General features: G+C 40.3%; 1 protein-coding gene and 1 pseudogene across 6 annotated transcripts in view; both read left to right on the forward strand.

Annotated features, from left to right (window-relative positions):
* The window catches only part of SNX25 (sorting nexin 25), a 93,979-nt gene that overhangs the window by 41,948 nt on the left and 33,998 nt on the right, over positions 1-18,033 (forward strand). For all 6 annotated transcript variants that reach the window (XM_020802553.3, XM_078393912.1, XM_078393913.1 and 3 more), the window contains one exon: positions 1,113-1,183. In XM_020802553.3, the coding sequence (XP_020658212.3) occupies positions 1,113-1,183 (71 nt within the window). The remainder of the gene's footprint in view (positions 1-1,112; positions 1,184-18,033) is intronic.
* LOC140707877 (U1 spliceosomal RNA) lies at positions 9,619-9,773 on the forward strand (annotated as a pseudogene).

Here is an 18,033-nt window from a genome sequence, read left to right on the forward strand (position 1 = left end):
TTTCTGTTTTATCTTTTCTTGGCTCGTCGTTAAACACATGTGAACTAGAAATTGTGGCTTTAAAAAATTCTAATTTTGTAAACAAGCTGACAAAACCAGAGTTTATTCTGTACTCACAGAACAGTTGACTAGAATTTGTCTGTGGCTGGAGGTGCAAGGCTTCATTTGGGCATTCAGAATATTGTCTACATACTGCTAAAGTCTAGATCACCATTATATGCAAAGCAGGCCATTCCACTGCAGTGCAGTGCTTTACAAGGATCTTCATAAATGGGAATACTTTTTGAAAGCTGCAGATATAACTCAGCAGTGTTGTAGCTTACTTGACTTACTGTGTGCATATTCAGCAAATAGCTAAAAGGTATCTCTCCCTCCCAGCTGCCATTGATTAAATTTAATCATTTTGAATTTTGAGAATCAATTATGGCATCCTGGAAATTGCTGTGTATTTTGAAATGTTGCCATAATTGACATATATGCATGCAGTTTTGGGGAAAAAAATGAATATTTGTTGTAAAATCCCCCCACCTCAAAGCTGTTGGCATTGGAGTTGAACAGACTTATTGGATGACCTTTGGTATCATCTGCAAAAACAAGGTGGTTGACAGACTGAAGTGAACATAGCAGTGGTTGGCATCCAGAGAATTCGTAATTTAACAAAAGCGGAGGGGGGGGAGGAATATAAGACACACTTAGCTGACTAGGATCAATGCTCAAGAGCATATTGTGCTTTGTAAGCTGTGTAGACTGAATCAGATGCTGTTTTGGTAATCTTAAATAACTTCGTTGATTATTGTGAATGTGACAACTGAAGTGCTTTAAAAACTGCTGCTCCTTTCTTTGGAAGCTTTGAAAGCTCAGTACCGTATATTGAGTGTTTGAACTCAGTATGAAACTTTTTGAGGGACACAATTTGTAGCCTGCTTACTGTAATCATTCAAGGAAGTGCAAACTTGCTATCTTTCATGTCAGTGAAGCTATACCTCCAAGGAAACAATATTAGGCCCCGTCTGCGCCAAATGGTTTGTTGTCATTACTATATTAAAGAGTAGTGCTGTTATTAGCCACACACATAAAGATGACAGAATTCCATTTTTTCCTCTGTATCCCAGATACCAGATTGTAGTGGAAATAGTTCAAGCAACCACTATCAGCAGCTTTCCGCAGATGAAGCGACAAAAAGGTAAGGTATATCTTTTCAGAAGGCATTTAAATATAGCAAACATTCTGTTTATTGCTATTTGAGAATGCAGTCATCCCCATATTTTAGACATATAACTATTTAACCAATTCATTTCTAATCTAAGCATTCAATGTATTCAGGCATTTGCCTGAATGTGTGAATAGATAATGCACTTCAGACCCATTCCAACCCATTTGGAAGTCAGCTAGACCAGAAGTCCCCAACCCCTGGTCCGTGGCCCAGTGCTGGTCCATGGCCTGAGCTGGACCAGGCCATGGAGACAGACCTCCCCCCATCCCCTCACGCACTTCCCTGCACAGCACCTATGTGCATGCATGCACCCGCGACCGCACAAGCACTGTGTTGCCCTTCACAAATGCTCATGGGAGTATGAGCGCTCACACAAGTGCCCTCCCACTACTTTGTGCCCGCACGAGTTCCCTCTCGCTCCATCAGGCATGTGCATGAGTGCGCTAGCCCACGAGACAGCGTGCCTGCTCCTTCGTGTGTGTGCATGAGCGCGCGGGTGGTAGTGCCGCGGCTTCCACAGCCGGTCTGTGGGGTTAAAAAGGTTGGGGACCACTGAACTAAACCATTGTCTGAATGTGTGAAAGACTGTATTTTGTCAAAGACAATACCTGAAAAAAGCTCTTGTATATGATAAATGTTTACAGTTTTCAAAGTTCTTTAGTACTGTACACAAGGAATCCTAGGAAGCCAACCCTGTGTAGTCAAGCCAGCGTTGTGGACACAAATGTTTTACATTTTGCAAATTGGAAAACAGTTATGGTTATGGATGATTTAGGATGCAGTGATGGAAGGCTACTGGATTTTAGTTGGTAATAAGGACAAAGGAGGCAAAGAATAAAGATATAGATATAGGCAGGGCATGTGCGCCTTAGTAATAATGACCAAGGCACACATGCTTACTTTTAGACTATTGTATCCTTTCTTCATTCTTTAGCTTTTCTGTACTCCATCTGTCTGAGTTTTCAATTGGTTAAAAGGGGAGCTAAAACTTGTTGCTTTATCTGAAAACTGATATGCTGAGCATATCAAATTCTTCTCCAGTTACAAATCAGGATGTGCCTGTATGTTCTACTTAACAGTCATTTTGTATGTGCATATTGTTTTGTGCCCTCAAATCACCTCCAACTTACAGCAGCCCTATGAATGAGTCACCTCCAAAATGTTCTGCCTTCAACAGCCCTGCTCAGCTTCTGTAAACTCAAGGTTGTGGATTCCTTATGGAGCTAATTCATCCCATATTTAGAAGGCTTTGAGTTGAAATAATATTAGCTGTGGGTCCGATGGCAATTTTTATATATTTTTTAATTGTATTTAATTGTTCTGTATTTTTATTGTATTTTAAATGTTGTAAGCCACCCAGGGAGCTTTGGGTAGTGTGGGCGGCCTATACATTAAATAAATAAATAAATTTATACTTTTCTGCTGCCTACAGCTTTTCCCAGCATTATTGTCTTTTCCAGCGAATCTTGCCATCTCGTCATGTGCCCAGTATGAGAGCCTCATACTTTTGACACATTATGAGATTTGTCTCTGTATACCCTTGTAGAATTGTAGAATATATGCTTTCTAATGAATTCTGTGCTTAATAATAATAAAAAACATGTGTTGTCAGGTTGATGCCAATTTATGGCAGCCTTTTCCAAAGTTTTCTAGGTAGATAAGTGGTTTTCCATTCTCTTTTTCTGGGGATGCTCTGGAACTATGTAGCTTGGCCAAGCTCACAAAAAGAAATTGAACTCTTGACCTGTGTCTCCTCAACCAGGTGCTCTAGCTCACAGAGATATCCACTTTAGCTGTTCAAAATTAACTGTGTTTCTAATTTTTTAACCTAAAACTTTCCAGAAGATCTAGAAATACCACATTCTTCAGCCATATTGCAAAAAAAAAGAAAAAGAAAAAAAAGAAAAGAAAAGAAAAAGAAAAAAAGAAAGAAAAAAGACAATGTATCTTAATATGAGGAGTATTTTTCCTTGTGGGTCTGAGGAAGGGTTTTGCTGAGGCATCTGAGAAAGATCAGAAATGCTTGGTTATGTCTAGCTGTTGGTAATCAGGGTAGCGATATTACATTGCAAAATGTGAGGCATGCCGGTATGAAATATTGCAAGGTGTTACTTTTTAATTAAATACATTCCAAAGTATCAGCATGCATGCTTTGATACCAGCATGTAAGCATTTAAGAGGCAATACTTTGGTAGAGGATCTAGACTCCAGGTCTCTGCTTTCATCACAGAAACAATTAAGGCAGTTTGAAAATACATCCTTTTAGCTTTGGGTTTCTGCAGCAACAAAGAAAGTGCTTTTACCTGCCTTTCTGGCCTTCTGAATTTTGGTTGGCCCATTCCACTTCTGCTTCACTTGGTTGCTTTCTTCTTTTCTCAAATGGATGTTTCTTTATTCAGGACCAATTACTTTTTATTTGCCTTTTGGCTCATTTATTTCATCTGCCTGTTTTAGCTGTTTGGAAAAAGGTTTGTTTTTTAATTTGTGTATTTTGTCCAGGGACAATCCATTGTTTTGAGTGTAATATACTGCCACTTTTTTGTTGTTTAGTCGTTAAGTCATGTCTGACTCTTCGTGACCCCATGGACCAGAGCATGCAAGGGTCTTCCACTGCCTCCCAAAGTTGGGTCAAATTCATGTTGGTAGCTTCAATGACACTGTCCAACCATCTTGTCCTCTGTCGTCCCCTTCTCCTCTTGCTTTCACACTTTCCCAACATCAGGGTCTTTTCCAGGGCGTCTTCTCTTCTCATGAGATGGCCAAAGTATTGGAGCCTCAGCTTCAAGATCTGTCCTTCCAGTGAGCACTCAAGGTTGGATAGGTTTGTTTTCTTTGCAGTCCAGGGGACTCTCAGGAGTCTCCTCCAGCACCACAATTCAAAAGCATCAATTCTTTGGCGGTTGGCCTTCTTTATGGTCCAGCTCTCACTTCCATACATCGCTACGGGAAAAACCATAGCTTTGACTATTCGGACTTTTGTTGGCAAGATGATATTTCTGCTTTTTAAGATGCTGTCTAGGTTTGTCATCGCTTTCCACCCAAGAAGCAGGCGTCTTAATTTTGTGGCTGCTGTCACCATCTGCAGTGATCATGGAGCCCAAGAAAGTAAAACCTGTCACTGCCCCCATATCTTCCCCTTCTCTTTACCAGGAGGTGATGGGACCAATGTCCATGATCTTGGTTTTTTTGATGTTGAGCTTCAGACCATTTTTTGCACTCTCCTCTTTTACCCTCATTAAGAGGTTCTTTAATTCCTCCTCATTTTTTGCCATCGGAGTGGTATCATCTGCATATCGGAGGTTGTTGATATTTTTTCCACCAATCTTAATTCCAGCTTGGGATTCCTCCAGTCCAGCCTTTCGCGTAATGTATTCTGCATATAAGTTAAATAAGCAGGGAGACAATATGCAGCCTTGTCGTACTCCTTTCCCACTTTTGAACCCATCAGTTGTTCCATTTCCAGTTCTAACTGTTGCTTCCTGTCCCACGTATAGATTTCTCAGGAGATATATAAGGTGGTCAGGCCTTAAGGACTTGCCATAGTTTGCTGTGGTCCACACAGTCAAGGCTTTTGCGTAGTCAATGAAGCGGAAGTAGATATTTTTTTTTAACTCTCTGGCTTTCTCCATAATGCAGCGAATGTTGGCAATTTGGTCTCTAGTTGCTCTGCCCCTGCGGAATCCAGCTTGTACTTCTGGGAGTTCTTGGTCCACATATTGCTGAAGCCTACCTTGTAGAATTTTGAGCATAACCTTGCTAGCATAATGAAATGAGTGACAGTGTTTCTAAACTCCATGGACAGAAACACTGCCACTAGTGGTGCTAATAAATGGCAACATGACAGTACACTAGCAAATAATATTAAATAAATGCCATAACGAGAATCCCAAAATAGGATAGTCATCTCTTCAGATCACTTGAGAACATTTGTGACTAGTTAGTGTTTTCAGACATGCATCATTCTACTTCAGTTTTTTCTTAAGTATGCATAAGTTCATCATGGCCACATACTCAGTTTTTTGTTTCTGTTTTTAAATGAATGTTTTTAAAAGTTGTTCAGTCTGTTTATAAAATATTTATAAAATAAAAATGTCTGTATTGAAATACACTATGAATGTAACATTTGAACAATATTTGTTTCTGGCTTGCTGTTGGATAGAGCTCTGTGTGTGTGTGTGTTTGTGCATGTGTGTGCATAATAAGTCCATGCCTTTCAGATAAAAAATAATTTCCTGTAAATATTATTTTGTAAGTTAATCAGCAGAGAGGCCATAGAAACTGTAAAAATCAATAACCCAGTGTCTGCATCCTTTGTTACTAGCATAAATTAATCCTTCATTTATTCTTTTCTATTTACTAAAATTGGCTACAGAGGTATTGCAGCTTGGATCATAAAATAACCTGTTTTTCAGTTTTAGGGAGTTTGGACAGAGTATTTTTAATGAACGGAGACTTTTTTCCCCATCAGTAGAAAAGTCTGTTAAATGCACAATCCTTGCAGCATCTAGAGGAGATAGAAGAGCTTTTCCTTTCTGATAATGAGTTTTCTCTTATTTCTGGTATGCAGTCCAACCTGACTGTGCTTTTTCTGCTTCTTTCCAAACTAGAAGGAGTTAATAAGGACAATTTATCTAGAACAGACATGTCTTTGGTTACTATCTGATCAGAGTCCCACAAATGGTGATTTACTATTTCTTCCCAGTGTTTTGAGAGCAGCTTTTACTTCACTTTGTAAGTTCTTCATCAGCAGAATGTTGTTTGCAGGAATCTATCGTTCTTGCATTCCTTCTATACTGTTCTTCAGTATATTGCTTCTGTCTTCTTTTTATTTTATCCTGATTGGATAAGATATTCCTCTATTAGACTTTCAGCATCTTTGAACTTTGTTTACATTTTATTTTGAATTGTTGGGTTTTATGGACAAAAGACAATGAAATCTTGTGTAATTTTTCTTTTTTTGGTGTTTTTCTTTGTGATTATTATTGTAATAGTTTTCTTAATCCCAATGGATTGGTCACTCAGTAGTTTTATTCTGAACCTATTTCTGTCACCATTTACTTTTGCTTTTTGTATATTGTTAACAGTTGAAGAATTTTGTTAGTCGTCTGTTGAGACTTTTATTTTGGCTGCAGGAATAATCCTTTGTATTCTTCCTCGATTTTATTTCTGGTTTCAGCCTGTAGTTCTTCTGATCAATGATTAGCTGAGCTTAGTCATGCAAATCTATTTTCTACATGCTTTAAAAATTTTTCCAGATACAGTGGTGCCTGGCTTAGCGACGTTAATCTGTGCAGGAAAAAACGTTGCTAAGGGATTTCCTCGCTAAGCGATTTTTAAAAGCCCATAGAAACACATTAAAACTTGTTTAATGCGTTCCTATGGGCTTTAAAACTAACCTTAAGCAAAAATCCTCCTTTGCGGCAGCCATTTTCGGTGCCTCTAAAGCCAGGCAACACAGTGGGTGGCCATTTTGTTTTCCGGTGGCCATTTTGGAACCGCCGATCAGCTGGCCGAAAATGGGGGCTTTGCGATTATCGCTTCCTCGCGATCATCGCAAAGCAATTTTTCCCCATGGGGCCATTGCTAAGCGATCGCTCTGGCGATGGCCAAAACCCCATCACTAAGTGATTTCATCGCTCAACGGAGCGATTGCTAAGCAAGGCGCCACTGTAGTTATTTAAATTGTATTTTGGTATTACGGTTGTTTTGCTGTTCTTCAGCTTTATTCTGATTTTTTTTTAATTAACAGCTCATGACTCACTTGCGAGAAAGTCTGTTTAATTTCTGTGCTGGCTATCCACTAATGTCCGTGTGTACAACTATATGTTCAGTTGCTTAATATGTTTGCATGGTTGTTGTGGGTTTTTCGGGCTCTTCGGACGTGTTCTGAAGGTTGTTCTTCCTAACGTTTCGCCAGTCTCTGTGGCCGGCAACTTCAGAGGAGAGCACTCTGAAAAACCCACAACAACCGAAAAACCCACAACAACCATTATATCCCGGCTGTGAAAGCCTTCGCGAATATATGTTTGCAATTTGTTGGCTTCACAGAATTCTGTAGGCCATTCTTCTGCGTTACTTCTAACATCGAGGTCAAATTCTCCAACTGTTTGATTTTGTTTTATTTCCTACTTCTGCTTTCTGCCACCTGTGATTATTAGCATATCCTATCTGATGTGTGATCAGCTTCTTTCAGAACACTTGTATAAAATCTTCCATTATCATCATCTTCCAGCATCTGTAGTTGAAGAGTACACTTGAATGATGTTTATAATTATAGGCTTTCCATGAAGTTGAATTTATATCATTTGCTCAGAGTTTCTGTTATATCCCACAGTTACTTGTGCTGCATCACACTGCACTGCTATAGCCATCCCCGAGTTTCTTCTGAGTTAATTGTTTCTGAAGTTAAATATGTTTTAAATTATCTAATTGAAAATGTACTATTCCAGTTCACTTTGGTTCACTCATACCAGGTACTGTTGCATTTATATGTTCTTCTTCTTGTTTTATAATGTCAACTTTACCTTGATTTATACTTTTAACATTTCATGTTCCAATTATGTGTGTTGTGCAGCTTCACACATTTTTCTTGCGTTTGTGCCATGTCAGCACATGAACATCTGTTCAACTACAGTCCAGTTTCTTCATTAAAAAGAATGCTAAATGTACTTATTCTCAGCTGCTTTCCAGTAGTTCCATCATGTGCCTTCTTGCTCTGTGAGTCTCATTTTCCAGCGAGGGTGGGCAATACCTTTATTACATTACTAAAGTCCCACAGATGGGGAAATTGCAGACTCCAGCTAGACTCTTTGTTAAGCTTGGCATTACAGAGCGGGGGGGGGGGGAGGTGTAGAAGAAAGAGAAAAGTCCTCCAAATCATCATAGCTAGATTTTAATGTGAAGCTCTCTTGTTTAAAGTACCGTATTTTTTGCTCCATAAGACGCTCCGGATCTTAAGACACACATAATTTTTAGAGGGGTTAAACAGGGAAAATATATTCTGAACCAAATAGTGTAATAAAATATTTAATACACTATAACAGAATAACATTTGAACCATGTAAAGTGAACAGCAGTCAACAGTGGCATTAAGAACCATTACCACTGTCTTTAACAAATGGAGAGACTTAAAGCTTTGTGTACTCATGTACCATAAATTTAATTCAAGTACATATAGACCATTATCAGCCAGTGATAAGACCTATACCACGCTACCTATATTTTACATTTCCTTTCATCCACCTCCTCCCCATGCTTATAGAAATGTCTCAATGACAGATGAGATTGTTGTGCAACTCTGCCCAGCTACAGCTCAAGCCTATATTAAGTTAAAAATGGTTTGTCTGATTTGGCACTGCATTGAGAGGTCCCTTTTAGTTGTGTGGAGGATAAATAGTGGAATTAAACTATTTAACAGCTGGTTTTCCTTATTTACTTTAGGTTATGCAAAAGAACAGCAACACAAAGCTTAACCTGATCCCATTCACCAGCAGTAGCACATGCTCAGCATAAGACCAAATCTCCATTTTCTGACATAATTGAACGTTTATAGCATGCAAGGCACAACACACAAAGCCAGGAACAATGTTCTTGACCAGCCAAAAAAACTGAATACAAACTATAGTAACTGAAATCAGGAAGCAGGTACTGTAATCCAGTTAGAAGTCACGAGGCACATTTAGTTTCCTTGCTGCAACACCCTTTGGAAATACATTCTCTATTAGATGCCCAGAACTAGTTGAAAAGTTTGCCAGTTGAATCCAAATTTCCCATAGAAATACATTGAAAAAGGTCAGAAACTTTAAAAAACCTAAAAGAAATTCACTTACCAAGTACTGTAGACTGAGCGTTGCTCTTCACAGTGCCTTGGTAGACCCCAGAACAGCCAAAAAAGAGCCCCAAACAGCTGAATGCCAGCAGGCAGCCTGCAGAGGGCAGCCATTTTGTGCTCTTCTCCTGTTCCTGCCCTTTCCCCACCTAACAGCTGATCAGCCGCTTCCCAGGCAAGCAGGTTTCAACTCAAATGGAGCACCTTTTAATCCAAACAGGTTTTAACTCAAAACAAGAAGCTTTTAAAGAAAAACAAGCAGCTCTCTAACTGCTTGGACTAGCAAGGAAGCAGACAAGCAGCCTCTTCACTAACTGAAAGTTTCGATTTCGCCTGCTTTCCCCGCCTTCGCCACATATTAGGTATGCTAATATCTGTGCACTGGAGGATTGTGGGAGGAACATCTAGCCCCTGATGGGGGTCCTGTGGGGCACCCCAAAACACTGAGGAGCTCTCCTGGCCTCTTTCAGCACTGGGGCTGTGCAACCCTGTTCTGATCAGGAGGTGCAGCCAGGCGGTCACCATGCCTTTTGAGGGCAGGGCACACAAAGGGCCAGGAGGCTTAGGGGCCATTCAAACTCAGACCTGGCAGGGAAGATACCATTTTTGTAAGGGTGGTTTTCCCAGGGTAAGGCTCATCTATTGCACTTCAGATGAGCTGACCCCTGTGATTTCCCCAAATGTGGGAAAATCAACTGCCTAAATGGGGGACTGTGTTTCTGGTTTTCCCTGGTTTTTATAGAATCACTCCTTCCCCTTTGGTCCTTGGCTGTTTGCAAGCTGTTTGCTTGCTGCCACAGGCCTGTTTTCCTTGCTGGTTTTCCAGTTGAGCTGCAGGGAGCAGATCTTGGAAAGCCAGCAGTGCAGAATGCTGAGGTCTGAACAGCAAGCAGTCTTTGCTGCCAGTTCAGTAGGCCTCCTGGCATGGCAGTGGGAGGCTTTTGGGTGGTGGTGGCTGAACCCTGGGTTATTGCATTCACTGCATAAGACGCATGTACTTTCCCTCCCACCTTTTTGGAGAGAAAAAGTGCGTCTTATGGAGCGAAAAATACGGTAAGTTCCAAAACAGAGTCTGCAACCTTATGAAGTCAGGCTGAGGAAGTAGGGTTCAGTTTTCATCTTAGCCAATGTAGATTTCATTGTCTTATTTATTTTATTTATTTATTCTGTTTCCACTATTGATTGAGAAAGGATTCCTAGTTATTCAATATCTTTCCCATTGCCATATATCGAAACACATGGCTCCTGAATGACTATAAACAGAAGCATCCAGAAACATGGCCTGTCTCAGGCAAACAAACCTCATATTGGACAAGTGTTTCAACTCCATTTTGGAACTTACTTTAAACGAGAGAGCCTGGGTTCATCATTTGGCCATGATGATTTTGAGGACTTTTCTGTTTCTTCTGCACCAATCTCGATTCTCTATTGCCCAGAAAGGCTCCCTGCTTGTGAGAGTTTAGAGCCTTAATAAAGTTCTAGTTGTTGTAGTTGTTGTTCAAATCATTTTTAATCTATTTAGCCAAAAACAGGATGCAGGATAGCTTACAAAAACCAATAGTAAGACAATCCCAACCCTCAGGTATGTGATCTAAGCATGAGACACACAGGAGAAAGAAAACCAGCTGGGTCAGGGTGGGAAAGTAAGGTGAGGCACTAGTTCTTAAATTCAGCATTCTTACAATGAAACCTGGTAGGTGAACTTGTTTGGATAGGCAGACTGAATGGCTGTCACTAACGGACATTTGGGGCAAGGAAAAAGGTAGTGGGTAAATTGACAGAATAACTAATTCCATTTCTCTCTCCCTTTGCTCTTTATTTATTTATTTATTTTTATTAGATTTCTATCCCGCCCTTTTAGACAGAGTCTACTCCGGGTGGAGTAAAAGCTTTTCTATACATTTTTAAATTGATTAAATATCTCCCTTCCTGCTTTCACAGAAAATAAGAATTTTACTCCAGTTCTTCTAGTCTATAAAATAATAACAGCCTGTTGTTCAAAACAACATACTGTATTTTAGATATTCTAAAGACTTAACAGAATTTTTATCTTTTTGTATAAAAATGGATAGCTGGATTGTTCTTCCTGAGGCAAGACAGAAACAGAATTCAAAATGACCTTGATAGGATGCAGCATAGGGTTGAAAACAACATAATGAAATTCAACAGGGATAAGTGCAAAGTACTGCGCCTCGGAAAAAGAAACCAATTGCACAGTTACAAGTTGGGGGATACCTGGCTCAGCAAAACTATGAGCGAGAAGGATCTTGGAATTGTCGTAGATCCCAAGCTAAATATGAGCCAACAGTGTGATGTGGCTACACAAAAGGCAAATGTTATTTTAGGCTGCATTAATAGAAGTATAGTTTCCAAATCCCGCAAAGTGCTAATCCCCGTCTATTCAGCACTGGTTAGGCCTCACCTTGAGTATTGTGTCCAGTTCTGAACAATGCTAACAAATTGGTACAAGTTCAGAGGAGGGCAGGGGGCTGGAAACTAAGCCTTATGAGGAAAGACTGAAAGAATTGGGCATGTTTAGCCTTGAAGAAAGAAGACAGAGGGGTGATATGATAATACTTTTCAAATACAGTGGTGCCTCGCTTAACGAGCGCACCGTTTAACGAAGAATCCGTATAGCGATCCCTTTTTGGGGATCGCTATACGGATCAGCCCCAATCGCCGCACTCGCTCTGCGACGATTGGGGCGTCCGGCGGCCATTTTGGAGCCGCCGAACAGCTGATCGGTGGCTCCAAAATGGCCGCCGGACGCGAAAACATCGCTGGAGGGGTAAGTTTCGAAGCTTATTGGAACGCATTAAACTAAGTTTAATGCGTTCCAATAGGCTTTCCTTACCCGCACAGCGATGTTTTTGTATAGCGAAGGTTAATCCGGAACGGATTAACCTCGCTATACGGGGCACCACTGTACTTGAAAGGCTGTCATACAGAGGAGGGTCAGGATCTGTTCTCGATTATCCCGGACTGCAGGACACACAACAATGGGCTCAAGTTAAAGGAAGCCAGATTTCAGCTGAATATCAGGAAAAACTTCCTAACTGTTAGAGCATTATGACAGTGGAACCAGTTACCTTGGGAGTTGGTGAGTGCTCCAACACTGGAGGCATTCAAGAAAAACTTACATAATCACCTAGCCGATATGCTTTGGTTGTATTCCTGCATTGAGCAGAGGGTTGGACTTGATGGCCTTGTAGGCCCCTTCCAACTTCACTTTCCTGTGATTCCATGACATTTAGGTTTATTTTGAAATTGAGTTAATTTGCACCAACATTTCTTGACTACCTAATTGGAAGATGTAGCTTATTATTACAGTGGTGCTGTACATTTTCAAGAGTGTGATGTACTTTGTGATCTTTTCATTGTTCCAATAAATTTTTTATCCTAATATGGATGTTTGAATCTTCAAGGCACTACACCTACTGACAGTTCTTCAAAACACTTTTTATTGTGCTTGTAACTTTTATAACATTACAGTTGGTGTTGTGTGCTCTGTGGTGTTCATAGGTATGGGAACAGTTTCTGCAGTGTTGTTTATATTTGACTTTGATGCCATCAGATTTTTAAAAAATTTATATGATTATCCAGTTTGAACATGATGTTGCATGACTTGGCAATGACAAAGGCTGCCCATGTGGAAAAAAAGATGCATGACATCTGGTTTGGATCTAAGCCTTCTGGTTTAAGGCATCGCTTATTTATCTGGAGTAGGCAATGCCAAAGAATGCTCCAACTACCGTACAATTGCACTCATTTCCCACACTAGCAAGGTTATGCTCAAAATCCTCCAAGGTAGGCCTCAGCAGTATGTGCTCCGAGAAGTACAAGCTGGATTCTGAAGGGGCAGAGGAACTAGAGACCAAATTGCTAACATGCACTGGATTATGGAGAAAGCCAAAGAGTTCCAGAAAAACATCTACTTCTGCTTCATTGACTACGCCAAAGCCTTTGACTGTGTGGACCACAGCAAACTATGGCAAGTCATTAAAAAAATGGGAGTCCTTGACCGCCTTATCTATCTCCTGAGAAATCTGTATGTGGGACAGGAAGCAACAGTTATTGGGAAAGAAGTACGACAAGGCTGCATATTGTCTCCCTGGTTATTTAATTTATATGCAGAATACATCATGCGAAAGGCTGGACTGGAGGAATCCCAAACCGGAATTAAGATTGCCGGAAGAAATATCAACAGCCTCCAATATGCAGATGATACCACTCTGATGGCACAAAGTGAGGAGGAATTAAAGAACCTCTTAATGAGGGTGAAAGAGGGCAGCGCAAAAATGGTCTAAAGCTCAACATCAAAAAAACTAAGATCATGGCCACTGGTCCCATCACCTCCTGGCAAATAGAAGTGGAAGATATGGAGGCAGTGACAGATTTTACTTTCTTGGACTCCATGATCACTGCAGATGGTGACAGCAGCCCCGAAATTAAAAGACGCCTGCTTCTTGGGAGGAAAGCGATGACAAACCTCGATAGCATCTTAAAAAGCAGAGACATCATCTTGCCGACAAAGGTCCGCATAAACAAAGCTATGGTTTTTCTAGTAGTGATGTATGGAAGTGAGAGCTGGACCATAAAGAAGGCTGACCGCCAAAGAATTGATGCTTTTGAATTGTGGTGCCGGTGGAGACTCTTGAGAGTCCCCTGGACTGCAAAGAGAACAAACCTATCCATTTTGAAGGTAATCAACCCTGAGTGCTCACTGGAAGGAGAGATCCTGAAGCTGAGGCTCCAATACTTTGGCCATCTCATGAGAAAAGAAGACTCCCTGGAAAAGACCCTGATGTTGGGAAAGTGTGAAGGCAAGAGGAGAAGGTGACGTAAGAGGACGAGATGGATGGACAGTGTCATTGAAACTACCAACATGAATTTGACCCAACTCCGGGAGGCAGTGGAAGACAGGAGGGCCTGGCGTGCTCTGGTCCATGGGGTCACGAAGAGTCGGACATGACTTAACGACTAAACAGCAACAACAGTGGTTAAACTGCCGTCAAGCCTCTACTCATGACCTGAGTTTGATCCCAACAGGTTCCGGTAGCCAGCTCAAGGCTTACTTCCATCTTTCCAAGGTTCGTAAAAATGAGTGACCAGCTCACTGGCAGGCAATGTGTTTGTTGCTTGCATAAATATGGTGTAAACCACCCAAAGAATTATCTAGCACCGTAGAGCAGTATATAAGTCAAAACAAGAACAACAACATATTTAGCTCACGTATTTCTCTACCCACCCCGCTGTCTTCTATCCTGTGTTGCTTCAGCAATAGTTTTATCTTAAATTGTAAACTGTAATTAAAAGCTGATGTCTTACGAAGAATCTGAAAACTGATTGCATTCTGTTTCAGAACTTATTTTTGTCTGCACTGAATATCAGGTAGGTGATGCACACCTATATGAAGCAGTTGTGAAAAAATGTTAGGGGTGAGTATATTGCAAGCAGAAAGTGAAAAGGAGAATGGGAAGGTGATACAAAGGATTGTAGTGTTCTTGCATTTCAGCCAACCAAGTGCTTTCAAGGAAGGGTGTGAAACATAGTCCTATACTACTTTCTCTTTCACCTCCTTATTCATGATCCAATGAAAAATCCCTGTTTATTTAACTTTTCAACGTGGAATTAATCTTTGCTTTCAGAATTTGGACAAATACTTCACCTGTTGTTACTCCTTTTTCAAAAGAGGCTGTTCCCTCTCAACTTGAAAAGATGTGGACTTAGTAAATACAGTAGTAAGGGTTAGAGTCACTATTCTTCCTCTTGAATATTTCAGTGTAAGTAAGTACTGTATGTACCTGCTTTTAAGCAGTGTGAAAAACTAATCCTGTGTGCCCAGTCAGTTTCTAGTGCTTAATCATTTGGGTGTGGGTGGTGAAGGAATTTTTCAGAGTATTTTACATGAGCATAATCTTTGTTATTAAATAATTGGTAGCCTTTGGTTTTGTATTATTTAAGGGGATGTGCATTTCTTATCAATAATAAGGGTACAAGTAAAATTCTATGTATAGTATTGCATATGGAAGAAATGTACGTATAAATAAAACCAATAAATACTGGTATTACTAGAAGTTTTGTAGTTATACACTATGTGTAGAAATAAAAATATATAGTATTGTTTTTTAATTGTTGTAACTTGTGTTACTAAAATAAAAAAAATTGAACAATGGGGAGGGGGTTACTCATGTTTATTTGTTTTGATCTGTTAAAATAATCCAAAACACTAGCAAGGCCAACATTTATTTCTCAGAAAGGCAATTTATCTGAAAGTAATGGGATATGATTTCCGTTGATTAACCAATATAGAGCCAATGCAAGTATAACTGTGGTTTAGAAATAAGGAAGGACTATGGGGTGGTATACTTACACGCACACACGCGCATGCGCGCGCGCACACACACACACACACACACACACACACACAGAGAGAGAGAGAGAGAGAGAGAGAGAGAGAGAGAGACTTCTGCTCCCATGTTAGAAAATCAATTTTTCCCTCCCTGTCACCATCGTTTACTGCAGTTAAACTAATTTAGGTTCCTTCTCAATAGGAATTTTCAAACAGCATTATTTTCAAATAATAGGAATAATCTTTCTGGTTAACCTTCACTACAGTTAATCTGAGTGCCAGAGGGAATCAGAAGCCAGCACTGGCAGTAGTGAAGGCAAGAAAAATTGACCAGAGTCATTGACAAAGACCAGCAGCTTCTAGGCTTGTGACAGAGGGAGCGTTTTCCCTGTCATGCTGGCTGCCTTTTAAAAAATTTCTTTCAGAGTGATATATTGCTATGTCAGTATTACAGAAGGGGAAAAAAATAAAACTGATCCAGTTGCAATGTTTCCTGCAGCCCAAAACCTGTGATCCTGGCATCTGTTACTTGACAAATGCCGCAGAAACAATTTACTCCGAAAGAGGTATTTGCATATTTTTGAAATGCTTCAAAAAGAATTGATTTCACAGATGACTCAAAATAAACAAAACCCCTGGAGGCTGTTTGTTTTACCTTGAATCCATAGAAAAAAGCCCACACTTCCCAGTAAAAAAAGTGTGCTGAGCTGTACATCATGTAAATAGATACAGGTATTTTTAAATCAATTCCAAACCTGCTCAATGCAATTCAAATATTGGTGTGTGTGTTTTTACGTGTAACCCCATCTTGAGTTGACAAAAAAAAATCTATTGTTTTTACATCAGCCCATCAGAACAAAATAGCAAAAATGCTTCTTTTCATATAGCTCTTGGGCTCCATAAGGAATATATGATCACTTCTAATTCAAAGAGGCAACTGAAAGTGAACAATGACAAGAGCCGGCTTCTGTGAAATACACCTGTAGCGTTCACCCTGCTTATGAATATTTATGTTGATATTTGCATGGACCAATAGGAATTGGTGGGGGCAGAGTTAAGTGGAGGAAAGAAAAGGAGAGAGAGAGGGGGAGAAAAAGTAGGCGCCTGAGAGTGGAGGAAGAAGGTTGAGCGTTAACGACATTGGCTGGACTTTTATCACTTGTAAAAATAAACAATTTCTACTTGGTTCTTAAATGATACGTTGCCCGGACCACCGTCATTAATAGTGAATAAAGCTGGTGTAATCAACTGGTGGCAGCTGAACGACACGTAGTGTACGTGCCTTTGCTTGGAGAAACAACCAAGGGACAGGTGGGAACGTGACAGCACTATTTCTTCCAAGCAATGTGGGAATAAAGTAAGGCTTACTGAAATGTCAAGTAGAGTTTTAGCTTTGTCCCAAATGTAACTCATTAAGAAGAAAACACAAAGAAAAAGTTTCCAAGAGGCTAAAGGCTGCCTCTTTACTTCCAGTCCTGTTGAAGTACCCCAGTTGCTTATAGTACCATGTAGCTATTCCCTTCCCTTCTCTTCATTCTGTTACTTGTTGGATTATTCTCCCCCACTTTTTCCTGCTTATGGTCTCTGTTTCGTAAGAGTATTGTCTTTGCTGGAAATAAAATGCTAGCCAGTGTTTTTTTCTTTTTTCTTTTTTCCTTTTGGTCTTTCATTGAAAGGGACGTGGTGGCGCTATGGGCTAAACCGCAGAAGCCTGTGCTGCAGGGTCAGAAGACCAAGCAGTCATAAGATCAAATCCACGCGACGGGGTGAGCGCCCGTCGCTTGTCCCAGCTCCCGCCAACCTAGCGGTTCAAAAGATGCAAATGCGAGTAGATTAATAGGGACCACCTCGGTGGGAAGGTAACAGCATTCCGTGTCTAAGTCGCACTGGCCATGTGACCACGGAAGATTGTCTTCGGACAAAACGCTGGCTCTATGGCTTGGAAACGGGGATGAGCACCGCCCCCTAGAGTCGAACACGACTGGACAAAAATTGTCAAGGGGAACCTTTACCTTTACCTTTTTACCTTTCATTGAAAATGCTAATTTTAGAACCTGATATGCTGTTTCATTATGCAGCAATGTTTCTACCAGAGAAAAAGGTGTGACTAGAGCAGTTTTGTGTGTGTTTGAAACAGAAACTGAGACCTGAAAAAATGAGTTTTATTATGATTGCTAGGAAGTACGCCTTTTGCAAATCACACCTCTTGTTGGCACTTATTGTGTCTCCAGGGTCCCTTAACTTCCTTCCTGGCCAGATGCTATTATCATAAATGGCATTACGTATTTTCTTTTCAGTATAATAGAAAATAGAATATTCTTTTTAATGACTGTTTTCTGTTAGATGCAATTGCAGTGCAGTACTGTGCCTGTGGAGTATTCAGTCTGCTTCAGGTCTTGCTTTGACTCATATACCTCTTAATTCAGCCTGATTTCATTTGGAATTTGTCCAAACCTGAATCACACCTCTAATAATTGTTAATTGGCACAGGTAGAATAGAACCTATGGAGCATAACATGTGTCTGCCATTACCCTGTTTCCCAAAAATAAGACCTAACCTGAAAATCAGCCCTAGTGTGATTTTTTTAGGATGCTTGTATTATAAGCCGTACCCCAAAAATAAGCCCTAGTCAAGTGAAA

This window comes from Pogona vitticeps, chromosome 5 (genome assembly GCF_051106095.1).
Source record: "Pogona vitticeps strain Pit_001003342236 chromosome 5, PviZW2.1, whole genome shotgun sequence".
In the NCBI taxonomy this organism is placed as follows: Eukaryota; Metazoa; Chordata; class Lepidosauria; order Squamata; family Agamidae; genus Pogona; species Pogona vitticeps.